The sequence below is a fragment of the Natator depressus genome, chromosome 8 (genome assembly GCF_965152275.1).
Source record: "Natator depressus isolate rNatDep1 chromosome 8, rNatDep2.hap1, whole genome shotgun sequence".
In the NCBI taxonomy this organism is placed as follows: domain Eukaryota; kingdom Metazoa; phylum Chordata; order Testudines; family Cheloniidae; genus Natator; species Natator depressus.
Genome location: NC_134241.1, coordinates 384,948 through 407,847, shown reverse-complemented (window position 1 = coordinate 407,847; position 22,900 = coordinate 384,948). Strand labels below are relative to the sequence as shown.

General features: G+C 47.1%; 1 protein-coding gene across 1 annotated transcript; it reads right to left on the bottom strand.

The window, feature by feature from the left end:
* Nucleotides 1–2,509: 2,509 nt before the first annotated feature.
* On the bottom strand, nt 2,510–20,085 carry LOC141992698 (GDNF family receptor alpha-4-like). Its single transcript, XM_074962031.1, has 8 exons — nt 19,874–20,085; nt 14,119–14,391; nt 13,148–13,240; nt 11,028–11,373; nt 10,837–10,946; nt 9,047–9,181; nt 7,762–7,892; nt 2,510–7,431 (listed from the first exon to the last, which is right to left on the bottom strand). Exons 1-8 carry the CDS (start codon nt 19,914–19,916, stop codon nt 7,294–7,296), a joined length of 1,269 nt encoding a protein of 422 aa, XP_074818132.1. The 5' UTR covers nt 19,917–20,085; the 3' UTR covers nt 2,510–7,293.
* Between the last annotated feature and the right edge of the window lie 2,815 nt (nt 20,086–22,900).

Below are 22,900 nucleotides of genomic sequence, written 5' to 3'. Positions count from 1 at the left end.
AGCTCTAATATTAGTCTCTTGGCATCCATCCCTGTGTGTGAAAAGCAGTCAGTTTGTTTACCAGGAATTCAGACTCACATTACAGGGGGGAATTAGCGGCAAGCTATTAGTGTGATTCAAGCACTTAACAATTACTGATCATCTCCTCCTAGTCTGTGGGTAATGGAAATGATCAGCTGCAAATGGAAAGGATGTGGGGCTATTTTCATGCAGGCATTGGGGACAAAGCACTGTACAGTGTGACCTCTGCTAACCCTGGGGTTTGCGAAAAACCCAAACAGCAAATCACTTCCTGGAGAAGAACTCATAACCTATAAGAAGAGTTTCCATTAGAGACAAAACTAAGCTCATACTCAACAGAGTCTATCAATTGAACAAAAGTTCCAGCCCTGAGTCCCAGAGGCAGAAGTAATTACCTACTGATTATATTTACCACTCTCTGCTTCTGCCTGGGAAGTAAGAGCAGGATAACACCTATTTGTTCCTCTGCAGAAATTTTGACTGGTCCCTTGGGAGTCCAGCTGTGGAGTTACCACTTTGGCCCAGATTCTTAAATTTATTTAGGTTCCTAATTTCCAAAGATTTCACTGGAAGTTTGGAGCCTAAATATCTTTGAGAAGCTGGGCCTCTGTTCCTAGAGCAGTCACCTTCAAAGGGGTGTTCTCAGAATACATAGATTCTGCAGGGATTACTCTGAAAGATCCCTTCCTTTCTAGCAGCTTTGTAGTTGATTGTTGTTTTTAGGTTGTGCTAGTGAGGGGAGGCCCCTCATCTCGTCCCTGAATCTTAAAGCTGCAATGTTATCCCACCTGTCTCAAATTCTCTGACACTGTCAGCATGTTTCAAGTGTGGGGAGAGAACATAAAAATCAGGATTTATTGTCTGAACTGAACTTTAGCTTCAGTTGTTTTTTCACATCCATATGATGCTGATCTTGGCTGTTGTTTAAAGAGAAATTGCAGTCACGTATAGCTTGCGTTGATACTCCTGTGTGATCAAATGGATTGAGCACAGGTTTAATAGTCTAGGGCTTCCAAATTGCAGGCCCATCTCTGGCACCATCTCACTGTATGGCTTATGTCTCTGTCTGTTTCCTCACCTTTAAAATTGGAATAACAACTCACCTAACTCACAGGGTGATTGTGAGGCGTACTGTTTGTGAAGAGAGAGATAAACAGTATTTATAAGTAAATATTAAATTAAACCACATTAAGGAATTTTTAAAAAGCTTTTAGAAATCTCTGACACTGCTTCATCTCCATGACTGATGCTGGGGTGGCTGTCAGTGCTCTTGCCCTGAGACTTCCTGGCAGGAGCTCCTGTCTGATGCTGTTCTGTTCTTTAGGTTCCTTTACCATGATCATCCCCATGGTACTTGAGTGGAGCAGGACATAGGGAATGAATGCAAAGGAAAGCAACAGTCTTTCAGAGTTGGAAGATAAAATGTTCTTTACTATAGATATTTTGGGTTTATCTTACATTTTAAAAAATTAATAGATTTTACATTATAACATCTTAGAAAGCTTCCTCCTTTCTCTGCATTTGATGTAAGTCCTGTGCTAGGACTGGCAGAATAGAGAGTTTCTATTAAATTGTTTGTTATTCTTGCAATTATATTTAAGACACATTATGGTATCTTTAGTGATCTCTGTTGCACTGCCCTTTTCATTTAAGTAGTCACAGAGTTGTGATAAGTCCATATGTAGTCAAGAGATGGCGCCAGATTCTGATCAGTTACATCTGAGTAAATCTGGAATTATGCCAGTGACATCAGAGAACTAATCAGGAGGCAACCTCATGACTGTGTCACTGTAACTTCTACTAAAATAAGACACTTGAAAAGTTTGTGGGACATTCTTATCTATCTTAAATGGTTAAACAGTGGCTGAATCAGGATTAGTCGCTGAAAAGTGGATTAAGTAAGAAACATTTACTCTACAACTCTGAAAATAAATCTGATTTCCTCTCAACACAAAGGGAGCTGCATTGCATGTGTCTCCTTTCCAACAGGAAGCCCATCCTCAGATCTCTAATTCAAAATTTGTCTGCATAATGGAAATTCTGCAAAAATTTCTTATGGGTACTAACAGAGCAGTTCAGCACCACTATTGTTAGCAATGTTAGAAAATCTAAGACAGATGGGCTGCTAGTGTTTTAAGCACTGTGTATTCTAATCCTGCTCAGAAAAGTTCTGATTTATACAGTATTTAAAACACCAGTGGCAACCAGCAGGCCATGTCAGTATGAACTGTTCTTAATAGGAGATTCTGGGCTATTTGTAGTCCATCCACAGTGCATCTCTTAATGTTGCTAATGTTGGTGGAGCTCAACTGGTGTTTGCTTAGTCAGAAATGTCTGTACAATGCCTAGCACACTAGGGTCCTCAGATGCTACTGGAATACAAATAATAAATAAATCCCTTTTCTTCTTACTTTGGAGTTTTCCTTTAAATAAACAGATTTAAAATTATTCTAGATCAGAACGTTGATGGTTTTCATCAGTGTGTGTGGACTGTATGCAGTTAATGGCTATGAGCCAGGATGGGTAAGGAATGGTGTCCCTAGCCTCTGTTTGTCAGTGGGTGGAGATGGATGGCAGGAGAGAGATCACTTGATCATTACTTGTTAGGTTCACTCCCTCTAGGGCACCTGGCATTGGCCACTGTTGGTAGACAGGATACTGGGCTGGATGGACCTTTGGTCTGACCCAGTATAGTTGTTCTTATGCCTGTGTGTAACTACACAGATGTGTGATTTTGGGGGGAGAGGGTTAGGACTGGAGGCAAGTATGGAATTGCGGGCAAGAGCAGTTATGCAAATAGCTCTGTGTACATGTGGATGTGAATGTACAGGTGTGTAGAGAAGTAGAGTTGTATGCACACATGCAGGTGAATAGGTGTGAGAGGCAAGGGTGTGTATGGCTGTAAATACAAGGAGAGAGAAGACTGAAGCAAAAAATGCCAGTTGGGATTTCTCTACATTTTCAATTAAAGCGGGATTTATTTAACTTTAAAGCACCTGCCCCAGTATGAGCCAAGCATTGGCCCTGGACGTTCAGGACATGAGTTTGCAGTCTGTCAGTGAGCCAGCCATTGGGGGTGGAAGGCTAGAGTCCCAGTGGCACACTGGATATAACAAACAAAATGACAACTCTGTTTATAGTGTTGGCTCTAAGCTGCCCCAAATCAGACAAAATACCTGCCTTTGTGAGAGCACTGTGCATCCGGGATAGCAGGGAAGTAGAATGGGGAAAGCATATAGGTGTAGATCCAAAAAGGGATTTAGGTAACTAATTCCCATTGATTTAGGTACCTAAATACCTTTGAGGGTCCAGGCCATAATGCTGAGGAGAGAGGGGGATGGCTACTATGGGGAGCACATCATGTATGTATCTATGACGAGATAACTGGCTCTGTGGATGAGGGGAAAGCAGTGGAGGTGTTATTCCTTGACTTTAGCAAAGGTTTTGATACGGTCTCCCACAGTATTCTTGCCAGCAAGTTAAAGAATTATGGGCTGGATGAATGGACTATAAGGTGGATAGAGAACTGGCTAGATCATCGGGCTCAACGGGTAGTGATCAATGACTCCATGTCTAGTTGGCAGCCGGTATCAAGTGGAGTGCCCCAAGGGTCGGTCCTCGGGCCGGTTTCGTTCAATATCTTCATTAATGATCTGGAGGATGGCGTGGATTGCACCCTCAGCAAGTTTGCAGATGACACTAAACTGGGAGGAATGGTAGATAAGCTGGAGGGTAGGGATAGGATACAGAGGGACCTAGACAAATTAGAGGATTGGGCCAAAAGAAATCTGATGAGGTTCAACAAGGACAAGTGCAGAGTCCTGCACTTAGGATGGAAGAATCCCATGCACTGCTACAGACTAGGCACCGAATGGCTAGGCAGCAGTTCTGCAGGAAAGGACCTAGGGGTTACAGTGGACGAGAAGCTGGATATGAGTCAACAGTGTGCCCTTGTTGCCAAGAAGGTTAACGGCATTTTGGGCTGTATAAATTGGGGCATTGCCAGCAGATCGAGGGACGTGATCGTTCCCCTCTATTCGACATTGGTGAGGCCTCATCTGGAGTACTGTGTCCAGTTTTGGGCCCCACACTACAAGAAGGATGTGGAAAAATTGGAAAGCGTCCCGTGGAGGGCAACAAAAATGATTAGGGGACTGGAACACATGACTTATGAGGAGAGGCTGAGGGAACTGGGATTGTTTAGTCTGCAGAAGAGAAGAATGAGGGGGGATTTGATAGCTGCTTTCAACTACCTGAAAGGGGGTTCCAAAGAGGATGGATCTAGACTGTTCTCAGTGGTAGTGATGACAGAACGAGGAGTAATGGTCTCAAGTTGCAGTGGGGGAGGTTTAGGTTGGATATTAGGAAAAACTTTTTCACTAGGAGGGTGGTGAAGCACTGGAATGGGTTACCTAGGGAGGTGGTGGAATCTCCTTCCTTTGAGGTTTTTAAGATCAGGTTTGACAAAACCCTGGCTGGGATGATTTAGTTGGGGGTTGGTCCTGCTTTGAGCAGGGGGTTGGACTAGATGACCTCCTGAGGTCCCTTCCAACCCTGATATTCTATGATTCTATGTAGGGGCTAGAAAAGAGGATACAGAGTACTCAGGGAACATTGCATAGGGGCTTGCTAGCCCAACATTCTTCTGAACTCCTTGCATGTGTTTTATGCATGCTGTGGGACACTGGGACAGCAACCACTTCTCCTCTCACCACCAATCTTTGGAGAAGGCAACTTCTGCTATACTGTAATAAGGAAGTTTCCAGGGAACTGCCAGCCCCTGCATGTCAGTGTCCGACCAGTGCATGGCCAAATGGAGCCCAGGGAATCCTATAACATTGCCTTCCTCAGCTTGATTATGGAGTTGTAGGAAGCACACTGGGGGGTCCATGCTCCCTCTTGATCCAAGCAGCCAGGCGCCAGTGCATAGTGGGACATCTTGTCATCTGTAGATGAGCCCTCTCTGTTAATGATGGCAGTGGCTGTGACCTTCTCCAATGTATGGAAATTAAGTGCAGCCCCTCTGCTGGGCAATGTGTTGTCCCTGCTTCTTGCTGCAGCAGGAAGAAATTAATGCCTCAGTGAGTGGGCACAGAGAAGACTGGGATTCAAAGTGGAAATATGAAATGAAGGACATTTCAGAGGTGCAGTGGAGAGATGTAATTTGTGCATCCAGAGATGAGGGATGCTATGGTACTCAGGCATCTGGAATCCCATGCACCGCTACAGGCTGGAGACCGACTGGCTAAACAGCAGTTCTGCAGAAAAGGACCTGGGGATTACAGTGGACGAGAAGCTGGATATGAGTCAGCAGTATGCCCTTGTTGCCAAGAAGGCCAACAGCGTATTGGGCTGTATTAGTAGGAGCATTGCCAGCAGATTGAGGGAAATGATTATTCCCCTCTATTTGGCACTGGTGAGGCCACACCTGGAGTATTGTGTCCAGTTTTGGTCCCCGGAAGGGACACAAGGGATGGGACAAATTGGAGAGAGTCCAGGGGAGGGCAACAAAAATTATTAGGGGTCTGGGGCACATGACTTACAAGGAGAGGCTGAGGGAACTGGGGTTATTTAGTCTGCAGAAGAGAAGAGTGAGGGGGGATTTGATAGCAGCCTTCAACTATTGGAAGGGGGGTTCCAAGGAGGATGGAGCTAGGCTGTTCTCAATGGTGACAGAAGACATAACAAGAAGCAATGGTCTCAAATTGCAGTGGGGGAGGTCTAGGTTAGATACTAGGAAAAACTATTTCACTAGGAAGGTGGTGAAGCATTGGAATGGGTTACCTAGGAAGGTGGTGGCATCTCCATCCTTAGAGGTTTTTAAGGCCTGGCTTGAGAAAGCCCTGGCTGGGACGATTTAGTTGGTGTTGGTCCTGCTTTGAGCAGAGGATTGGACTAGATGACCTCCTGAGGTCTCTTCCAACTCTACTCTTCTATGATTCTAAGTGACACAACACAAGATTCCCTTTCTGAGGGACAGGAAGGAATGGAACACAGGGATCAGTAGAGAGGTCTGACAGCTGCACATCCATTCCAGGAGCATAACATTTGCCCATTCATTGTATTGTATACAACATTCATTGTATCTTCCAAAGCCACACACCACCTGTGTGCAGAGGAGTTGCTCCGAGTTGGGCTGCCAGCTCTCCTGAAAACATAAGCTTCCCTGATAAGGCAGCTCTTTCATACAATTGATTGTGGACTAGTAACCTGCACTCAGAAATCAATATTCACTTGAACACCACATTTTTACAGGCCACTGCAGCACAGCAGAATAGCAGTTACACAACACACGTGTTTACACCCAGAATAAATAGGTCATAAAATGGAACCTGGGAGAGAAGAGGGAGACTGTGGAGGGGGCAAAGGGGTATGTGAAGGGACACGAGGTCAGTGCAGCTGCCTGAGGTCTTTGCACTGCAAATCAGCACAGTATATCCCTAGGGAGCTGTGGTGGGTACAGCTGAATAAGCCTGCATGCTTTATCTTAGAAGTCCTAGAAAAGCATGGCCTAGCCAGGCAGTGTCATGGAATGCTGAACAAGGTTTAATGGGACTGAGTGAAGAAATGGAGCTGAAATCCAAGGGTACATCTCTTGCTAGCACTAGGAGTGGAAGATATGGATGGCTGAGAGGGACAAGAAACAAAAACAGAGGCCAGAGCCCAGCTTCCTTGCTTTGGCTCTGGGGTGGTTTTCTTTTATAGGCTTAAAATAATGGATTTGAAAAATGATCAAAAGGGTCCTGAACAGAACCCAGAGCTGGTATTTACAGAGGAATGTATGGGTCAGTTTGCCTTGCTCTGCTCTCAGAATATCATAGAGTTAGGTCTCTGCCCCCTGGGGCACCAGTCTGCTGCTTTCTGCTCTAGAGGAAAAGCACCAATTGGCCAGCTGGAGGAGTGCTGTAGGTACCTGCGGGAGCCCCTCCTTCTCCTTCATTCAAAAGGCAAACGCTGTTTGGACAGATTTCTGACTAGCTTTGTTTTTAGAACAAACAAACAAAATAGTGCCCTAAAGTCTCCCAACTGGCTACTCTTCCTCTTGCAGTGCTAGGAGTGGGGGAAGGAGATAGTGTTGGACAACCAGCCCCTGCAGTTCTAGCTGCAGAAGGAGCTGAGTGAAATAGGAGAAGGCCTTCCTGTTCTGGGGTGAGACTGTTCAGTTCCTCTTCTCTGGAGGTCTTCAGTTCCCCAAGGGGGAGTTAGTAGGACAATGTCTGGGTGCACAGTGAGGAGAATTATGTGGAAGGGACAAATGCCTGTTGTGTCAAGTTAAGGTGGGCTGAGCAGGAGCAGGAGTAGCAGCAGGGCCATTGGGGGCCAGGAAACACCAGCTCCAGAATACACAGAGGAGGCCATGGGCATGCTGTTGTATTCAGAGATGTCTGGCCATGTCTTTGTCTTGGTGACCTGGGAAGGGAAAGGGAGAAATTAATTCAAATTGGATCGAGTTCACTCAGGCCCCTGGCTGCAGGATCTCCCATTCTGAGATTAGCACTGAGGATTTGGGAACCTCCCATGCCAAGTAATATGGCTCTTGCCCCTACACACTGGCCCCTCTGCTAACCTCTGGGATGGAGCAACTAGAATGGTGATGGGGAGCGGGGTACTTTTCTGAGGCTCTGATACATGCACAGTTCCCTCTTTCAGGTGTCCAGAGCTGCTTGTTTCTCTGATGCTAGTTACTTTCTCTATGCTACTTTACTGGCTGCTTTGTGAAGGTAGAAAAGTAATTCATACCTGGCACATTTCTGAAGCAAGAGAAGTGTTGGTGCTGTCCCCCTGGAAGCTCAGGGAAGGCATGTGAAACAATCCTTCCTGCCCCTCCAGAGTTGCCTGGCTCAGATGCATCTGAGACTGAATTGTGTTTTCTGCAGGTAGAAGTCAAACAAATGTCTAAGGAGGTGCTTTCCGGATTTGCTCACCTTGGAATTTAGCTCTCCCCGACGGGCTACGCTGGGAAGCTCACATGTTGGAGTTTGTAAGGGTGATTTTGCTTTGGTGAGTGTAAATATTGTATGCAGTGTCATATTACTGTGGGGAATGGATATGTGGTGGATAAAGCATCACAGAGCAGACTGTAGGGACCAATCTCGCATGGTATCTGGGGTGCAGTGGATTGGTCTGAATGGGGTTTTTCCACCTCTACTTTCTGTCATCCTAAGGGGGTGTGTCTGAGGTGGGCAGTGTGAGTGGGCTGGAGCTGTTCTATTCGTATGAGATTTCGCTATATAGTACTATATACACAGAAAATACATTAATATTAAACAATTATATAGTGATGCTTGTTTCTTTATTTGATGCCCTTTGGAAGCTTTTACGGTCATAAAATATTTAAATCTTAATAAAGCCCATTGCTGGGATGTCAGAGATGGTTAAGGGGAATAGGGGCTCTGGACACAGCTACCACTCACAGCTGGATTTTACCCAATCTCAGCCAGCAGGATTTGAGAGCTATTGCTGAGCTTCTGGCCCATTGATATGGTCTGTGCCAGGCTGTGGTGGGTCAAATTGCTATTCATTTTTTGAGCACCAGGACTGTACTAAGTGTCTCACAGAGACACCTGAAATCCCAGGTTCTGTCCAGCGAATGAGGGTCAGAGGTAAGGGGAGGTGAGGAAGGACAAGATGATGGTGGTGAGATCATGTGATTATTCAGTAAGCTATGGATTTAGTGTGATGCTGGTTTTCTCTCTTAACTTCTCCTACCCCCTCACTTATTATAGGTGAGACTGCAGAAGTGAGTCTCTGGGAGGGGTTGAATGTGGCCAGAGAAGTGACTTTGTGAACAGATCTGGGGATAAGGTGTAATGTGGAAGAAAGTTCAGAGATGCCTGTAAGAGCAGAGAAAGGGAGTATCTAGGCTGACGCTAGTGGTGGAGTAGAGAGGGTAGGGAAATGCCAGAGGAGAGCAGGTTGGAGCTGTAGGCAGGGGCTGTGTGATGTAGGACCTGGAAAGCAGTAAGAAGTTTGAACTTAATTATGATGAATCTGTGTCCTAAGTTGCTTGTCATATAGCACTTACTGAGGCATTTGTTGCTAATGAACATGCTGCGTATCTGTTCACACTCCTCCTGCTGGTTGCCACTGTTCTCACAGGTACACCACAGCGAAACCTCTGTGCTGGAGTTACCAACATAGTTTGGTGTCATGGCTGTACCTGTTCCCAGTCCCCAAGAAATGAGAATCAAGATTTGTTTGTATGAAAACCTTTAGGTGGGCTGCATGCAGTAACCCTCTGAGACAGTGAGTACCAGCCACTGCCTCTAACCAGGGCATCACACCATGGCCTTCACACTCATGCTTTGTGCCTCTAGAGTCCCCTGGACACGCTGCAGGCTAGGGAGGCCCATTCTCTGGGCAGATTCTAAGTACTTTAGCTAAATGATGTTTGTATGTATTACTTTCAATGTATCATGAATTATCATTAAACCTAAATGCGCGAAGGCACAGCTGCCCAGGGAGGAGCTGGGGGCAGGGAGCCCTCTGCACTGAGGTGCATGCTGTCTGGGGTACTTGAGGAGTCAGGTGCAGGAGGGGCCAGGGAGCCTGCTGCACCCCACCCAAGTGGTCCTAACAATGAAGCACACTGATTACTGCCTATGGGAAGAAAGCCGTAAATTAGAAGATGTGTAGCGGAGCGTGGAGACACTCCTACCCCTCTCCAGAAACAGGAGCACTGGCATGCGGCAGTGATACGCTCTTCTACCATAACTTCCAGTTACCCCTGCCAACAAACTGACGGCCTATGGCCTGTTCCCAGATAAACATTGTGCAGCTGCAGCCTGGCTATGCGACACAGTTCAGTGACCATGTTAACACAATGAAGACTTTACAAAAAACCAGGGATAGTCTGGAAATGCAGTTAAAGTGCCCACTCATTCCTGGCCTATACAGCTTCACTGTTAGCAGATTCATGTCTATTACAGCTGTCACAGGGAGCGAACCTTGGGATGCTTTGGCAGTTTGGCCACAACCAGGTGTGACCAGGGACATCTTAAATCCCAGTGCCCCTGTGGCCTCTATGAAGGCTTTTGCTGGATATGTCACCAACAATGTCCCATAAGGCTCAGGCAGCCAAACCATGAGGGAATACAGGGTTTAAGGTGTCAGCAACCAAGGACCCTGAGAATGGATGTTCATTTGGATAGTAAAAGGATAAAGTGGCTGTAAAACATCCAGTGGCTGGAATATCAGGAGTGGCTATATCACACAGCTGGGCAGGGCTCTGCTGCTCAGGCCCTGCAGAATAAGCAGGCTTGTCTACACTGACAATTAACAGCACTGCAACTTTCTCGCTCAGGGGGGCGAAAAAACACCCCCCTGAGCACAGCAAGTTGCAGCGCTGTAAAGCGTCAGGGTAAACAGTGCCCCAGAGCTAGGAGCTATGCCCCTCGCTGAGCCATGACCAAGCACTTTAGCGTTGCCAGTGTAGACTAGTCTAGCACCTTTGTAAGAAGCAAAATAGATTTGGTATAAGAGACATGGGGGTGATGCTGCTATCTCATCAATGGCGGGAGAATTGGAGAATATATAGTCTCTGGCCTTGTAGGTGTCTTAGATATTATGGATGCGAAATGAGTTCCTCTTTAGGCTCTGTCTACACTGGGGCAGGGAAAACACCAACATAGGCCAGCCTCAAGTGTCTTCAATACCATGACCTTAAGCTCTGATAAGATCAGGGCCTGGACCTTGCCAGTCCTCAGCTCCATAGACCTTCAGGCACACCCTCTTGTCACTCCCTCTATCCCCATGTATGCCTGAGAGCATGCTCCTCATCAAGCCTTCTTATGTTCCCCTTTGGTCACCACTTACCAATCATCCCCATGTAAGCCTGCAGGCACGCAGCATGGTTGTGCTGAGAACAGCCATCTGGGGATATGCCTGCAGGCTGACAGTTCTGTTGGAAATCAGCCAGTCGGGATCTGTAGGAAGAAGAAGAAGAAGAGCATGAGAGTCAGGACTGCCCTTTTCACTGGGCTAATGCCCCTTGCTGACAGACGTACTTGCAGATATGGTCTTTGATACAGGAGTCCAAAAGAAGGAGGCAGTTGGGTTTGATGCTGTCCTGGAAGGAGCACTCAGGGACAATGGTTTTCCGGCGTCGCTCCCCACAGAGCTCATCTTGACATGGACAGAACAGGAGCCTCTTGGTGAAATCCTCAGGGACCTTCTCAAAGAACTGTCGTAGCCTTTTGTGGCACTTTCGCTGGTCACAGGTGCCTCCAGACTCTGCCCCCTTGGTGCAGCTGGATGCATAATATGTGCGCAGATGGACACATTTCTTATTCAGACTGCAGAAGTGAGTTGCTTTCAGGCAGGGATTTGCACTGTCCCCTGCTAGATGTGAACCTGAAAAGCCAACAGAAACCCAGGAACAGTAAATCCCAGAGGAGATTTCAGGTGTGGGCAGGAGGAGCTGCAGGCTCCTGCAGCCCCTGGGAGAGGGCAGGCTACCATCCTCTGTTACACTGCAATTTAGTGATCACTCAGCAGAGATTCACAGGAAAATGGGAGGGGCATCAGGCAAGCTGACTCTGCTCAGTGCTAGTGTGATTCAGGCCTAGTCCCAAGGCGTGCGGACACCTGAACTAGCCTTGCTCTTTGGAATGTGGTTTGGTGGGGGTGGGGGGGTGTTTGTGCTTCACTGGCTCACACCTATGTCTGTTATGGCTCACTCGTTGCCTTATGGAGCAGGAGGAGTTACTCTCCTTCCTCTATGACTGCTGGGGAACAGTGTCTGAAAACAACATTTAAACCTTGTTCTGGGCCCAGGTAAACAGTTTTCAAACATTTGTCCTGCTAGTGAAGAGGACAGTGATAAGGGAAAAAGATTATATCTAAGGTCATGTAAAGTGGTGGTGAACTCCAGCTGAACATAAAGGTCTATGAAAAGAGTTCAGGACTTTGTTGGCAACAATGACAAAAAAGTTATAGATATATCTTTGGTGAGATTGATTCGATTCCGTTATTTGAACAAATAAAAAGAATTGCTCAATGAAATAAACCCATATCCTGACACACACTCCTTTTGAGGACAGCAATGAAAGATATGTATGGTGTAAAGAGCAGTAAACTGAATGGCACATATGCTGGTTTATGCCACTGACATTCTAGCCGTTCACTGGAAAAAATTGTGAACCACCATAAGTAACATACATTGTAAAAAGAAAAGGAGTACAAGGCTGCTACTCTGAAACCATACATTGTAAAATTATCTCTCTGGTCATAAATATTCCTAATTGTTCTTAGTTAAGTTTACAAACTAGAAGGCAACTCAGGGAACACTAGACATAAGAACAGCCATACTGGGTCAGAACAAAGGTCCATCTAGCCCAGTATCCTGTCTTCTGACAGTGGCCAATGCCAGGTGCTTCAGAGGGAATGAACAGAGCAGGTAATCATGAAGTGATCCAACCCCTGTCACCCACTCCCAGCTTCTGGCTAACAGAGGCTAGGGATACCATCCCTGCCCATCCTGGCTAATAGCCATTGATGGATCTATCCTCCATGATATGGGCAGGCTATAAGAAGGACTAAATCAGAGGTAGGTGCTTTTTTAGTAATGTATATAGAGAAATTGCGGTACACCAAATATCAGAGCATATGGAAGATTTTTTCTGTCTGGTAATGCTTTTTGGAATAAGTGGATTTTGTCCAACGGAGAGGGAATCTCACCTGTCTGTTAACTAAACCTTTGATTTTTCTAAACAAGCTAAAGGAAAATAAAAATAATGGAGAAAATGCCAATATTTATTGTATCTTAATAGTTTTAAAAAATCTGGATTATTTATAAAATGCAAATTGTTAGACTTGTTTCCTTGTTGGGCTTTCCTTGATGCATTCCATTCTTCTGACTCTGTCCCTTTAATCTCTCCTAACTGGTTACCTTTTGGATAGCTTCACTTACAGGCAGTGGGATCTACGGATCCACCCCACTCTCTGACATGCTGACTCCAAAAGCTTCACCTGTCTATCTCAGGTCCTCCGGAGCCAATATTCCCCTGACCAGTTTTAACAGGGGTGCTGCCTCAAAATATTTTCCCTCTTAATAATCCTCAGCCCAGTAGGTGGCCCCTGAGAAAGGAAGAAAAAGGGGGAAATGTGTACCTGTCATGATCCCTACCTGAAACCAAAGCTGCCAGCTTGTTGTAGTCAATCTTCCAGGGTTCTTCATTTGCTGGATCCTCATAAGGAGAAGTCTCCAAATTGAAATAACCTAGGCAAGGTGAGACACACATTCAAGGATGGGGGGGGGGGAGGGGGGACACACTGGAACCAGCTTCTTCTTTTAGAGAGACTTTCATGCACACAAAAAACATATCTGGTTGTACCCACAGGACTGGAGTTCATCCAGAAACACACTGCTTTACTCAAGAACCAGGCAGAGCCAGCAAGAGCAAACCATGGCCCCGACCTATCAGAGATACTGGTGTGTTACTAAGCAGCTTTGACATGGGAGTCATTCATTGGCTTCTCTGTGTCCAGGATTAGATCTAGTTTTCGTTTGTTCCTTTTCAGTCTCAGCATTCATGAGGATATGTGCACTGACCCTTTAAAATTACAGCGGGGGGGGGGGGGGAGTTTTAGGCAGAAGCTTTTTGCAGTAAAGCAGTGAGACAGCAGCTTTCAGGATAACACTGTTTTTCTCATTTTAATTAATCCCTTGCTCACTGCTGGACAAAACCAACTTTCTGTGTTTCTTTAGGTTGCAGCGTAACCTCCCTTCTCACCCTACCCCTCTCTCTGACCCTCTGTAGTCCTGTTGGTTAGCCTGAGGGTCAAGCCCCAGAATTGTTTCATGAACATAAACTCACCACCTCATGTCATAAGTTTTAAACCAAAAATGAAATCTGTGTCCAAGCTTTGTTTATTATATTAGTTTCTTAAACATTTATTGTAAAGGACCAGTGACTCCTCTTCCCCAGGAGGTGGAAGCCCGTGTGATGTTTCTCCAGCAACCACCTCCAGGGCTGGAGAGTGAGCTGTGGCAGAATTCTCCATTGAACCCCTCTCCTGCCCTTGTTGGGGTGTGTGTTAATAGTACACAGGTTTGTGTAATTACGAGATAATGTATAAACAATGATTCCATCTCACCGTGTGTGAAGCTGGAGTGAACCGTCCAGTAGATGCGTAGGCAGTGCTTCTGTCTCCTCATGCGCCGGTGACACTTGCAGCGCAGTAAAGGGCTGCTTCTGAGGTCTAGCTTTGCATCCCGGCACCTTGCTCTGGCATCAGGACTCAGAGGGAGGAAACGCGTCTTATCAAGGGAGCAGTTTTCCAGGGCCTGGTAGGTGGCATTGCACGCAGAGTCCATCAGGCAAATCTTCTCAGCTGCTATGCAGTCCCTTGGAAGAGCAAGGAGGCCTCCTGTTGAAGTAGGGACAGAGTGATAGGGCTTCATTCAGGGAGAAAGCCACACAATAATTGTTTCAGTACCATCACTGCAGGCTTTCTGTCCTATCTCAGCAAGAACATCTCTGCAAAGGCAGACGTTGGAAAGTGTATTTGATCTGGGTGAGATGGAATCCTCTGCCTTTGGTGTAGGACAGGTGGGGAACAAGAGCTCCCTCCCTTTAGAAATGAGAGGATGGACATCAAAAGGAACTCACATTGGTGCAAAGGGATAGCAAGAGATTATATACAAAGCCATTTGCCAGCTTTATAAAAAAACCCTCCTATGGGTGGCTTGCAATCTTTCAAACCTGATCAGGATCAGGGCTGTTCAGTACCTACATGGGACAGAAGATCCCCAAGGAAAACTCAGGTGCTGGAACTAGGTATAAGAGCTGCATTTAAAAAGCCATTTGCAGTACAGAATAACAACTATAGTGAACCTACGACACTTATGAACAATGCTACATATTCTTATGGTAATAAATGGTACCCTTAATATTAACTAGAGATATATCAGTATATGTACATTTTTTATATAGGACACTTCTCTCTTCCTATAATGGATGTTAATTGAAATTATTGAATTAACAATGTAGGAGTCTTTGAAACTTGGCAACATTAGGGCTCTTCCACTTAGAGGAATATTATTTGAAGTCCTTTCATCTGTTGGTGTTTTTCTTCTGGAGATTTTTGTGCAGGTTCATTAACTGGCATGTATTTGCCACCTTCTCAGGGTCACTAATGGGAATTAATTACATTGTCATTGTCAGTTTCTATTGTAGCTCCTGTGTCTGAATCTATGTGGGCCATCTCTTGAGGGCAATTGTTCCTTGGTTGTTCTTAGGATACAAGGGTTGTGGCGGTCGAGTTGTCCTTATACTTTCACCATGTATAGCCTTGGTGCTGCTCTTTGGATACCTGTCCTTGCCCTCCATCTTATCTTTGTAATTAGTTGCTGGTTGTACTGTCTGGAGTTCAGGAAGATCTTTGGTACCTCTCATACTATTTGCTGTCACCATTGTTTAATTTGTTCTGTCACCTTTTCCACTGTTGCTGGCTTCAAAAGTTTATTTGCTGTAGGCAGTAGAGTCTGGTTGCATGACATGTGACACCATGCTGGACTGCTGCCCATGCCTTCTAATTTTTCAAGTCATGCTGCCCATGAGTCTCTATCATTCTGCTATGCCTTTTTAGTAGTTTCTTGGCTATTGTGACAGCTGATTCTGCTTTGCCGTTAGCCTGGCAGTGATGTAGAGACACTGTGATGTTGTAAGCTCTTTGGTACAGTGACTGTCTCTCACTATATCTGTGTACTACCATGCCTAGCATAATGGGGCTTTGATTTTGGTTGGGATCTCTAGGTATTATGCTGAAGAAAACAATGGTTTGGGAGCAGGAAACCCTTTCTTTAGTAAACACAAACACAGTTGAGAATTAGCCAAAGAGGGACAGAAATCCACGAACAACACATGGCAATCAAATGGATTGCATTGTAAGCACCAACAAAAAGTCTTCCCCATGTGACAGTTCATCTTTAATTCAGTGTTGTTGTAGCTGTGTCTGTCCCAGGATATTAGAGAGACAAGGTAAATAATACCTTTTATTGACCAACTTCAGATTCACCAAGGGAAGGTCATGCCTGACTAATCTAATCGCCTTCTATGATGAGATTACTGGTTCTGTGGATGAAGGGAAAGCAGTGGATGTATTGTTTCTTGACTTTAGCAAAGCTTTTGACACGGTCTCCCACAGTATTCTTGTCAGCAAGTTAAGGAAGTATGGGCTGGATGAATGCACTATAAGGTGGATAGAAAGCTGGCTAGATTGTCGGGCTCAACGGGTAGTGATCAATGGCTCCATGTCTAGTTGGCAGCCGGTATCAAGTGGAGTGCCCCAAGGGTCGGTCCTGGGGCCGGTTTTGTTCAATATCTTCATAAATGATCTGGAGGATGGTGTGGATTGCACTCTCAGCAAATTTGCGGATGATACTAAACTAGGAGGAGTGGTAGATACGCTGGAGGGCAGGGATAGGATACAGAGGGACCTAGACAAATTGGAGGATTGGGCCAAAAGAAATCTGATGAGGTTCAATAAGGATAAGTGCAGGGTCCTGCACTTAGGACGGAAGAACCCAATGCACTGCTACAGACTAGGGATCGAATGGCTAGGCAGCAGTTCTGCGGAAAAGGACCTAGGGGTGACAGTGGACGAGAAGCTGGATATGAGTCACCAGTGTGCCCTTGTTGCCAAGAAGGCCAATGGCATTTTGGGATGTATAAGTAGGGGCATAGCCAGCAGATCGAGGGACGTGATCGTTCCCCTCTATTCGACATTGGTGAGGCCTCATCTGGAGTACTGTGTCCAATTTTGGGCCCCACACTACAAGAAGGATGTGGATAAATTGGAGAGAGTCCAGCGAAGGGCAACAAAAATGATTAGGGGTCTGGAACACATGACTTATGAGGAGAGGCTGAGGGAACTGGGATTGTTTAGTCTGCAGAAGAGAAGAATGAGGGGGGATTTGATAGCTGCTTTCACCTACCTGAGAGGTGGTTCCAAAGAGGATGGTTCTAGACTATTCTCAGTGGTAGAAGAGGACAGGACAAGGAGTAATGGTCTCAAGTTGCAGTGGGGGAGGTTTAGGTTGGATATTAGGAAAAACTTTTTCACTAGGAGGGTGGTGAAACACTGGAATGCGTTACCTAGGGAGGTGGTGGAATCTCCTTCCTTAGAAGTTTTTAAGGTCAGGCTTGACAAAGCCCTGGCTGGGATGATTTAATTGGGGATTGGTCCTGCTTTGAGCAGGGGGTTGGACTAGATGACCTCTTGAGGTCCCTTCCAACCCTGATATTCTATGATTCTATGATTCTGTTGGTCAGAGAGACACGCTTTCGAGCTTACTGAGCTCTCACCAGCAGAAGTTGGTCCAATAAAAGATATTACCTCACCCACCTTGTCTCAGTTTATCTTTTAAGCAGTCAGTGTGATTTTTAGCAATTTCAGCTTTACTGGATTGAAAGCTCCAAAATCATCCCCAAATCTACTGCCACAGACAGGACTCTGGGACTGTTTGAGAGCTGTAGAGTGAAATGGGTTTTGTAACTCCTATATTTTCAACCATATGAGCAATGCAAATTCCCAAGTGAGTTGTACTGGATCTGTGATGATTGTATGGAGATATTAGCAAGCCTGTCAGTAGAGAAATTTTTTATAATCTAAGCTCCCCTGACTTTGCAACAGTAGGAGAGAGAGCAGCCATAGACAGCCTCTGTTCACAGCTGCCATCACTAGATGAGGCTCTTGGATTATGATTGTCATTTAGTTACAGAATCCAGATGCTCACTCAATCCTGGGGACCCTCACAGGCCCTGCAGTGCAAGAAACCTGGGAGCAGAACACACGCTAGCTATTGGTTTGGCTACCAGTAAAATAGATTGTGTGAGAGCATGTGGCACTAGTGGTGATGTTGCAGGTCCCAGTGACTCCTGAAAAGAAGCTGCAGCCACTTCCACCTTCTGTTGTCTCCTCTCAGATCTGCCTCTTCCTCTTGTCTTGGCGATAGTAGTGGGACTAGGAACTGTCTCTTTCCCCCAGCCCTGGCTCCCCGGGGCCAACTTTCAGACCCATGAGGAGTCTTTTTACTTTGAGTAATTCCCATATTTGTGGTTAATATTTTGGTTCCAGGAACACAAACTTCTGTAAAATTGGTTCTGAGGGTAATTAGTGGACCCAAGGAAATCCAATGAGTTTGTCTTGGCTTCAAAGAATGAGCCTCCTCTGAGCCTGGCAAGCCACTTTGGGGCTGTTTGCAGCTTTTGGGCACCTGCTGCTTTGGGGGAATTTATCAGCTGCTTTGCCTCCAATTGAGTCTTCCCTGTGAGGGTGAGGGGGATAGCTCAGTGGTTTGTCCGTTGGCCTGGACAACCACAGGGTTGTGACTTCAATCCTTGAGGGGGCCATTTAGGGATCTGGGGCAAAAATTGGGGATTGGTCCTGCTTTGAGCAGGGGGTTGGACTAGATGACGTCCTGAGGTCCCTTCCAACCCTGATATTCTATTAACTTTAAATGGTTACAAAACATCATTAAACTGGGGGCAAAACCTAGAACCTCCTTAGCTCACTGATTGACCCTCCACTGTAGAAGAAGACAAAACATGTAGATAGATGCCTCCGACCAGGAAAGGGCACGGTAGCAACATCTGGGTGCTGACTCAAGTACTCCCCAAATGCAGCTCAACTCCAAGAGCAAATGCCAATTTTTTGCTGAGGCTTTATTGCCCTAGCACCCCCTTGAGTGGCCTGCAAAGGAACCTGTGCCTTCTTGTGAGATGCTAGCCGCTCCGTGGGCCCTAAGGTAAACAAAAACCCATCAGCCTCCGGATCTGCCAGAATAAACCCCTTGCTAATGCAAAGTTCACTTTCGGTGAAGCATCCCATGAGCAAACTTCAGCTACGATGGCCTCTAATAAAGGCTTGGCTGCAGCGTCGTTACCAGTGCTACAACTTCGCTACAAAAAAGGGATGTCTGGGTTTCTCTGCTGTAAATCGGCCACGAAACACCTGCTCAGAGCGCCTGATAACCCAGTCCAGCCCGTTCTGCTCTTTGGCACTGAAAACTGGGTCCTGGCCATAACTGCAAGTGATCAGGATGGAGCCGCAAATCCCAACCGAAACTCTTCGCCGTCGCTTCCGCAAACAGATACAGAGCCTGCTCCACTCTCGGGTGTTGGGCTGAATTAACTCTTTTGGCCGGGCTGTGATTTTTTAACCCAAAGCACCGCTCGTGAGAACACAGTTACAGCGAGTTAACGCACATGGACAGGTAGCCGTAGAGCCGGGACTCTTTACCGACACCGGGTTCAAACCAGGATAGTTAACCCGGTATAAAAACTGTCCCTAGACAGGTCGCCACCCCCGCGGGAGCGCTCTTGATGCTGGCTTCGGGCAGAGCTGGGAGACCTCCGCCCTTTGCTTATTCGTACAAAACAAAGCGGCTCAGCGCCAGACCCCGGCTCCCCCGAAGCGCGCTCCGCTCCCGCGCAGCCGTCCGCACCCCCCCGCTGCGCCGCCCGAGGCTGCGCCGAGCCCCTGGGCTGCGGCACACGCAGCGGGGCGGCCAGGGGCCCTGGGAGCCGGACCCCACGCAGGCGGAGCCGGGCCCAGCACAGCCCGCGGCCGAGCCGGGGCGGGGGAGAGACCCTCCAGGAGCCCGCCCGGGGGATCCAGTGCAGTCCCGGAGCCCCGGGCGGGGCACCTGCGGGCGCAGAGGAGCGAGGCGGGGGGGAGGCAACTCGCGGCCGGAGCCGCTCGGCCCCGCCACACTCCGAGCCCCGCTAGCCGCTAGCGACGCCCCGCAGCTCGGCGCCGGCCCGGCGCCGGGAGTCGGTAAATTCTCGGACCGCGTGTCAGCGCCCGCGGGCACACACCCCGCACCCCGGGAGACCCCTGCAGTTACCGGCTCGGCAGAGGAGCAGCCCCAGCAGCAGAGGGAGCCCCATGCTGGAGCCGGGCAGGCGCGGAAGGTCCCTCCGGGCGCTCACATGCTCCTCTCGGGGCTCGGCTCGGCGGGGCAGGCGCCTCCCGGCTCTGCGCTGTCCGAGTGCTGAGCGCGGACTGGGCAGCCTCCCGCTGCGCTCCGCCGGGTCTGTGCGTCCTGCTCCCCCAGCTGACTGCAGCCTCCTCCCCCGAGCCTCGGCGGGCTCTGCCCCCTCGCCACGGGCTGGCCGGCCAGCCCCCCCCAGCCTCTGGAGCTGGGCCCAGGTGTCTCGCAGCTGCTGTGGATGGCCGCACGTGTGCAGCCTTGTCCGTGGCGCTGTGTCTGCGCGTGCGATTTTCTCGCCGGGTCTGTGTATCTGCATGTGTCAGATCCGGCCAGCTGGATGGGCGAGGGGACTGAGAGAGACACCCTGCCCTCAGCAAGGTAACGGGCCGCAGGGAACAGGTCCAACACCTGTGCCCAGAGCAGCTTGCAGGAGGAACTCGGTGTCCTGTCTCTCAGAAGAGGGCTGACCCAGCGCCACAGCTTCCATCGGATTGGTGATACGGAAGTGCAGGCGGGCAGTGATGGGTCCCATACCCAGAATGGGTCTGCCCTGCTGGAGAACACCTCTCACCCAAACGTGGTTAAAGAGAGAGTAAAAAGTCACTAGAGTGAAACAGAGCCTTTTGGGGCCGGGGGGGGCTGGTTGAGGGGGGAGTTGTGGGAAAACAAGGGCTGTGAATGGGGCTGGTAGTCAAGGTAGTGAAGAGCCCAAGGTACTGCTTGATTCTCATTCTGCTTCCAGCCTATTTGTGGAAATTATTTGTAATAAAGGTAGATTAGGGTCATTTACTAGTCGAGTGCAGCTCTCCGCTCATTTTCTTTCTGACAGGAAATTGTCTGGGTCCAAAGTGTAACAGGTAGGAGCGCAACCCGCCTGAAAGGAAACCTGCCGTGACTAGTCACAGCATCTACTATATCTACTGTGGTTTTAAAGGGTTTGTTTGAAGTTTTTAGACGTCCTGATCCATGTCTCACTGTCCCCGGAACTCTGCATTGATCTGCCATTTCTCTGATTCTTCCCAGCACAACAGCAGTTTAATTCTGATGGTGCAGAAAAAGCAGACAGATACTTTGTCTACACTTCAGAAATTTCTCCTTGCTGACAATGACTGTAGCTAAACAGTACTGAACAGGTTTAACTGCAAGTGTGACCAAGGACACACCAAATTCAGCATTTGTTCCAGAAAACATAAACTGTCAGTAACAAATAATATTGGTTGCACAGGCAAGGCTAGAGAATGTAGCTCCCATTCTGAATGTACAAGACACTTGTTGTAAAAACTGTCGTTTTTGAATACTATAGCTTGCTTATTGATTCAGTACAGTTTGTAGCATTCTTAAATACATGTTTCGAGTCAATGGGTTAGTTAATGTGTTCAGCAAAGAATTGTTTCCCCAAATTTAAAAAACATTAAATACAATAAATGTTAATATTCAACAAAACGGTGATCTTTAACCTTGCAAGTGGAAGGACCCTGACTGGCTACTTCACATATCATCTTTTGTTTTCCTCTGGAACTCTGTTTTGGCTTGTAAGTATGGTGCATTACTTCTCTGAATATTCTAAGGCAGGAAGCTCAGTTTTCAGAGTTTCTTCTTCTTCTAAGTTCTGGGTTTGGTTTTTTATTTAAAAAGGGGTTTTCTTAATGTTTTGGTTAATTTAAAACAAAATTAAAATGGTAATATCTTATCTGGCACCAACTTCGAAAGCTTCTTGCTGCTGCTGTACATTTTGATGGCAGCTGCACTGACTTCTCTCCCTGCTCTGCATCAACAGATGGTTAAGGCAGCAACCCTTCACTTTGTAATTTTTTAAATATTAAGACATGTAATGTTGTAGGAAGTGGCCTTGTTGCTCCATCTAGGAGTCATAGAAGAGGTACCTGAGAAATAAAGGGGTGATTCTTTTGTTGTAATAATTGGGCCTACAAATCTACCCTAATTGTGAGCTCAACTGCAAAAGTGAATTAAAGTTCATAAAATGTCACAAGAACTGATAACAAGAAATGGTGATGGGAAAAGGTGCAAAAGTGAGACAGATGGACTGAATTAGTCCAGACAAAAAGGCCTACTGATGTAACTCAAGGATTGTATTAAGATTATGCCTGCTAAACAAAAAGAGTGGAACTGGAAATTAATAAACTAAAATGGTGTGTTTTGGAAATAGGCTTAATTCATGGACAAAATGTTGGGCTGTTCCAACCATCATTTCCCTTTTTGGGTCCTCAAAAATAGACTTTTTGGGGAAAGGCTGGCCAGGGCTGTCCTTAGGATTTATGGGGCTCTACGCAGTATTATTAAACTGGTGCCCCTATGCTCCACTGAAGGCAGTCCCCAGCCAGTGCTGCTGACCCCAGTGTGTCGAGGGGGCACAGCCACCACCCCCGCCCAAAGACCCCCAGAACCTCTTCCTCCTCTCCCCTCCCCCATTGCTGACACACACTGGCAGTGGCTCAAGGCAGACTTTGCCCTGTCATATTGGGGCTGCATCTTGCCAGAGCCCAGGGCCCTCCTGCAGCCCCTAGCCACTCCTGGCTCACCACGAGCATTTTGACAGGAAGTACCAAGCAGTAGTAACAACAACAATAATACAAGTGTATGTGTGTGTGAGAGAGAACCAGTGCATGTGAGAGACAGTGTGTGTGACTGTGTGTTGGGGGACTGTGTGACGGAGTGTGTGTTGGGGAGTGTGAGACTCTGTGTGTGTGTGTGTGTGTGTGACAATCTGTGTTGGGGGACTGTGACTCGTGAGAGGCAGAGTATATGTGGGTGTGAGAGCCAGTCTGTGTGAGAGACAGAGTGTGTGTGTGTGTGTGTGTGTGTGTGTGTTAGGGAAGTGTGAGAGACAGTGAGCGCACTGTCACTTTAAGTGAGGAGACTCAACAAATACATGTGTCACCTCAGATTCAGGATGGTAATGCTTGCTTCCATTATTTCATT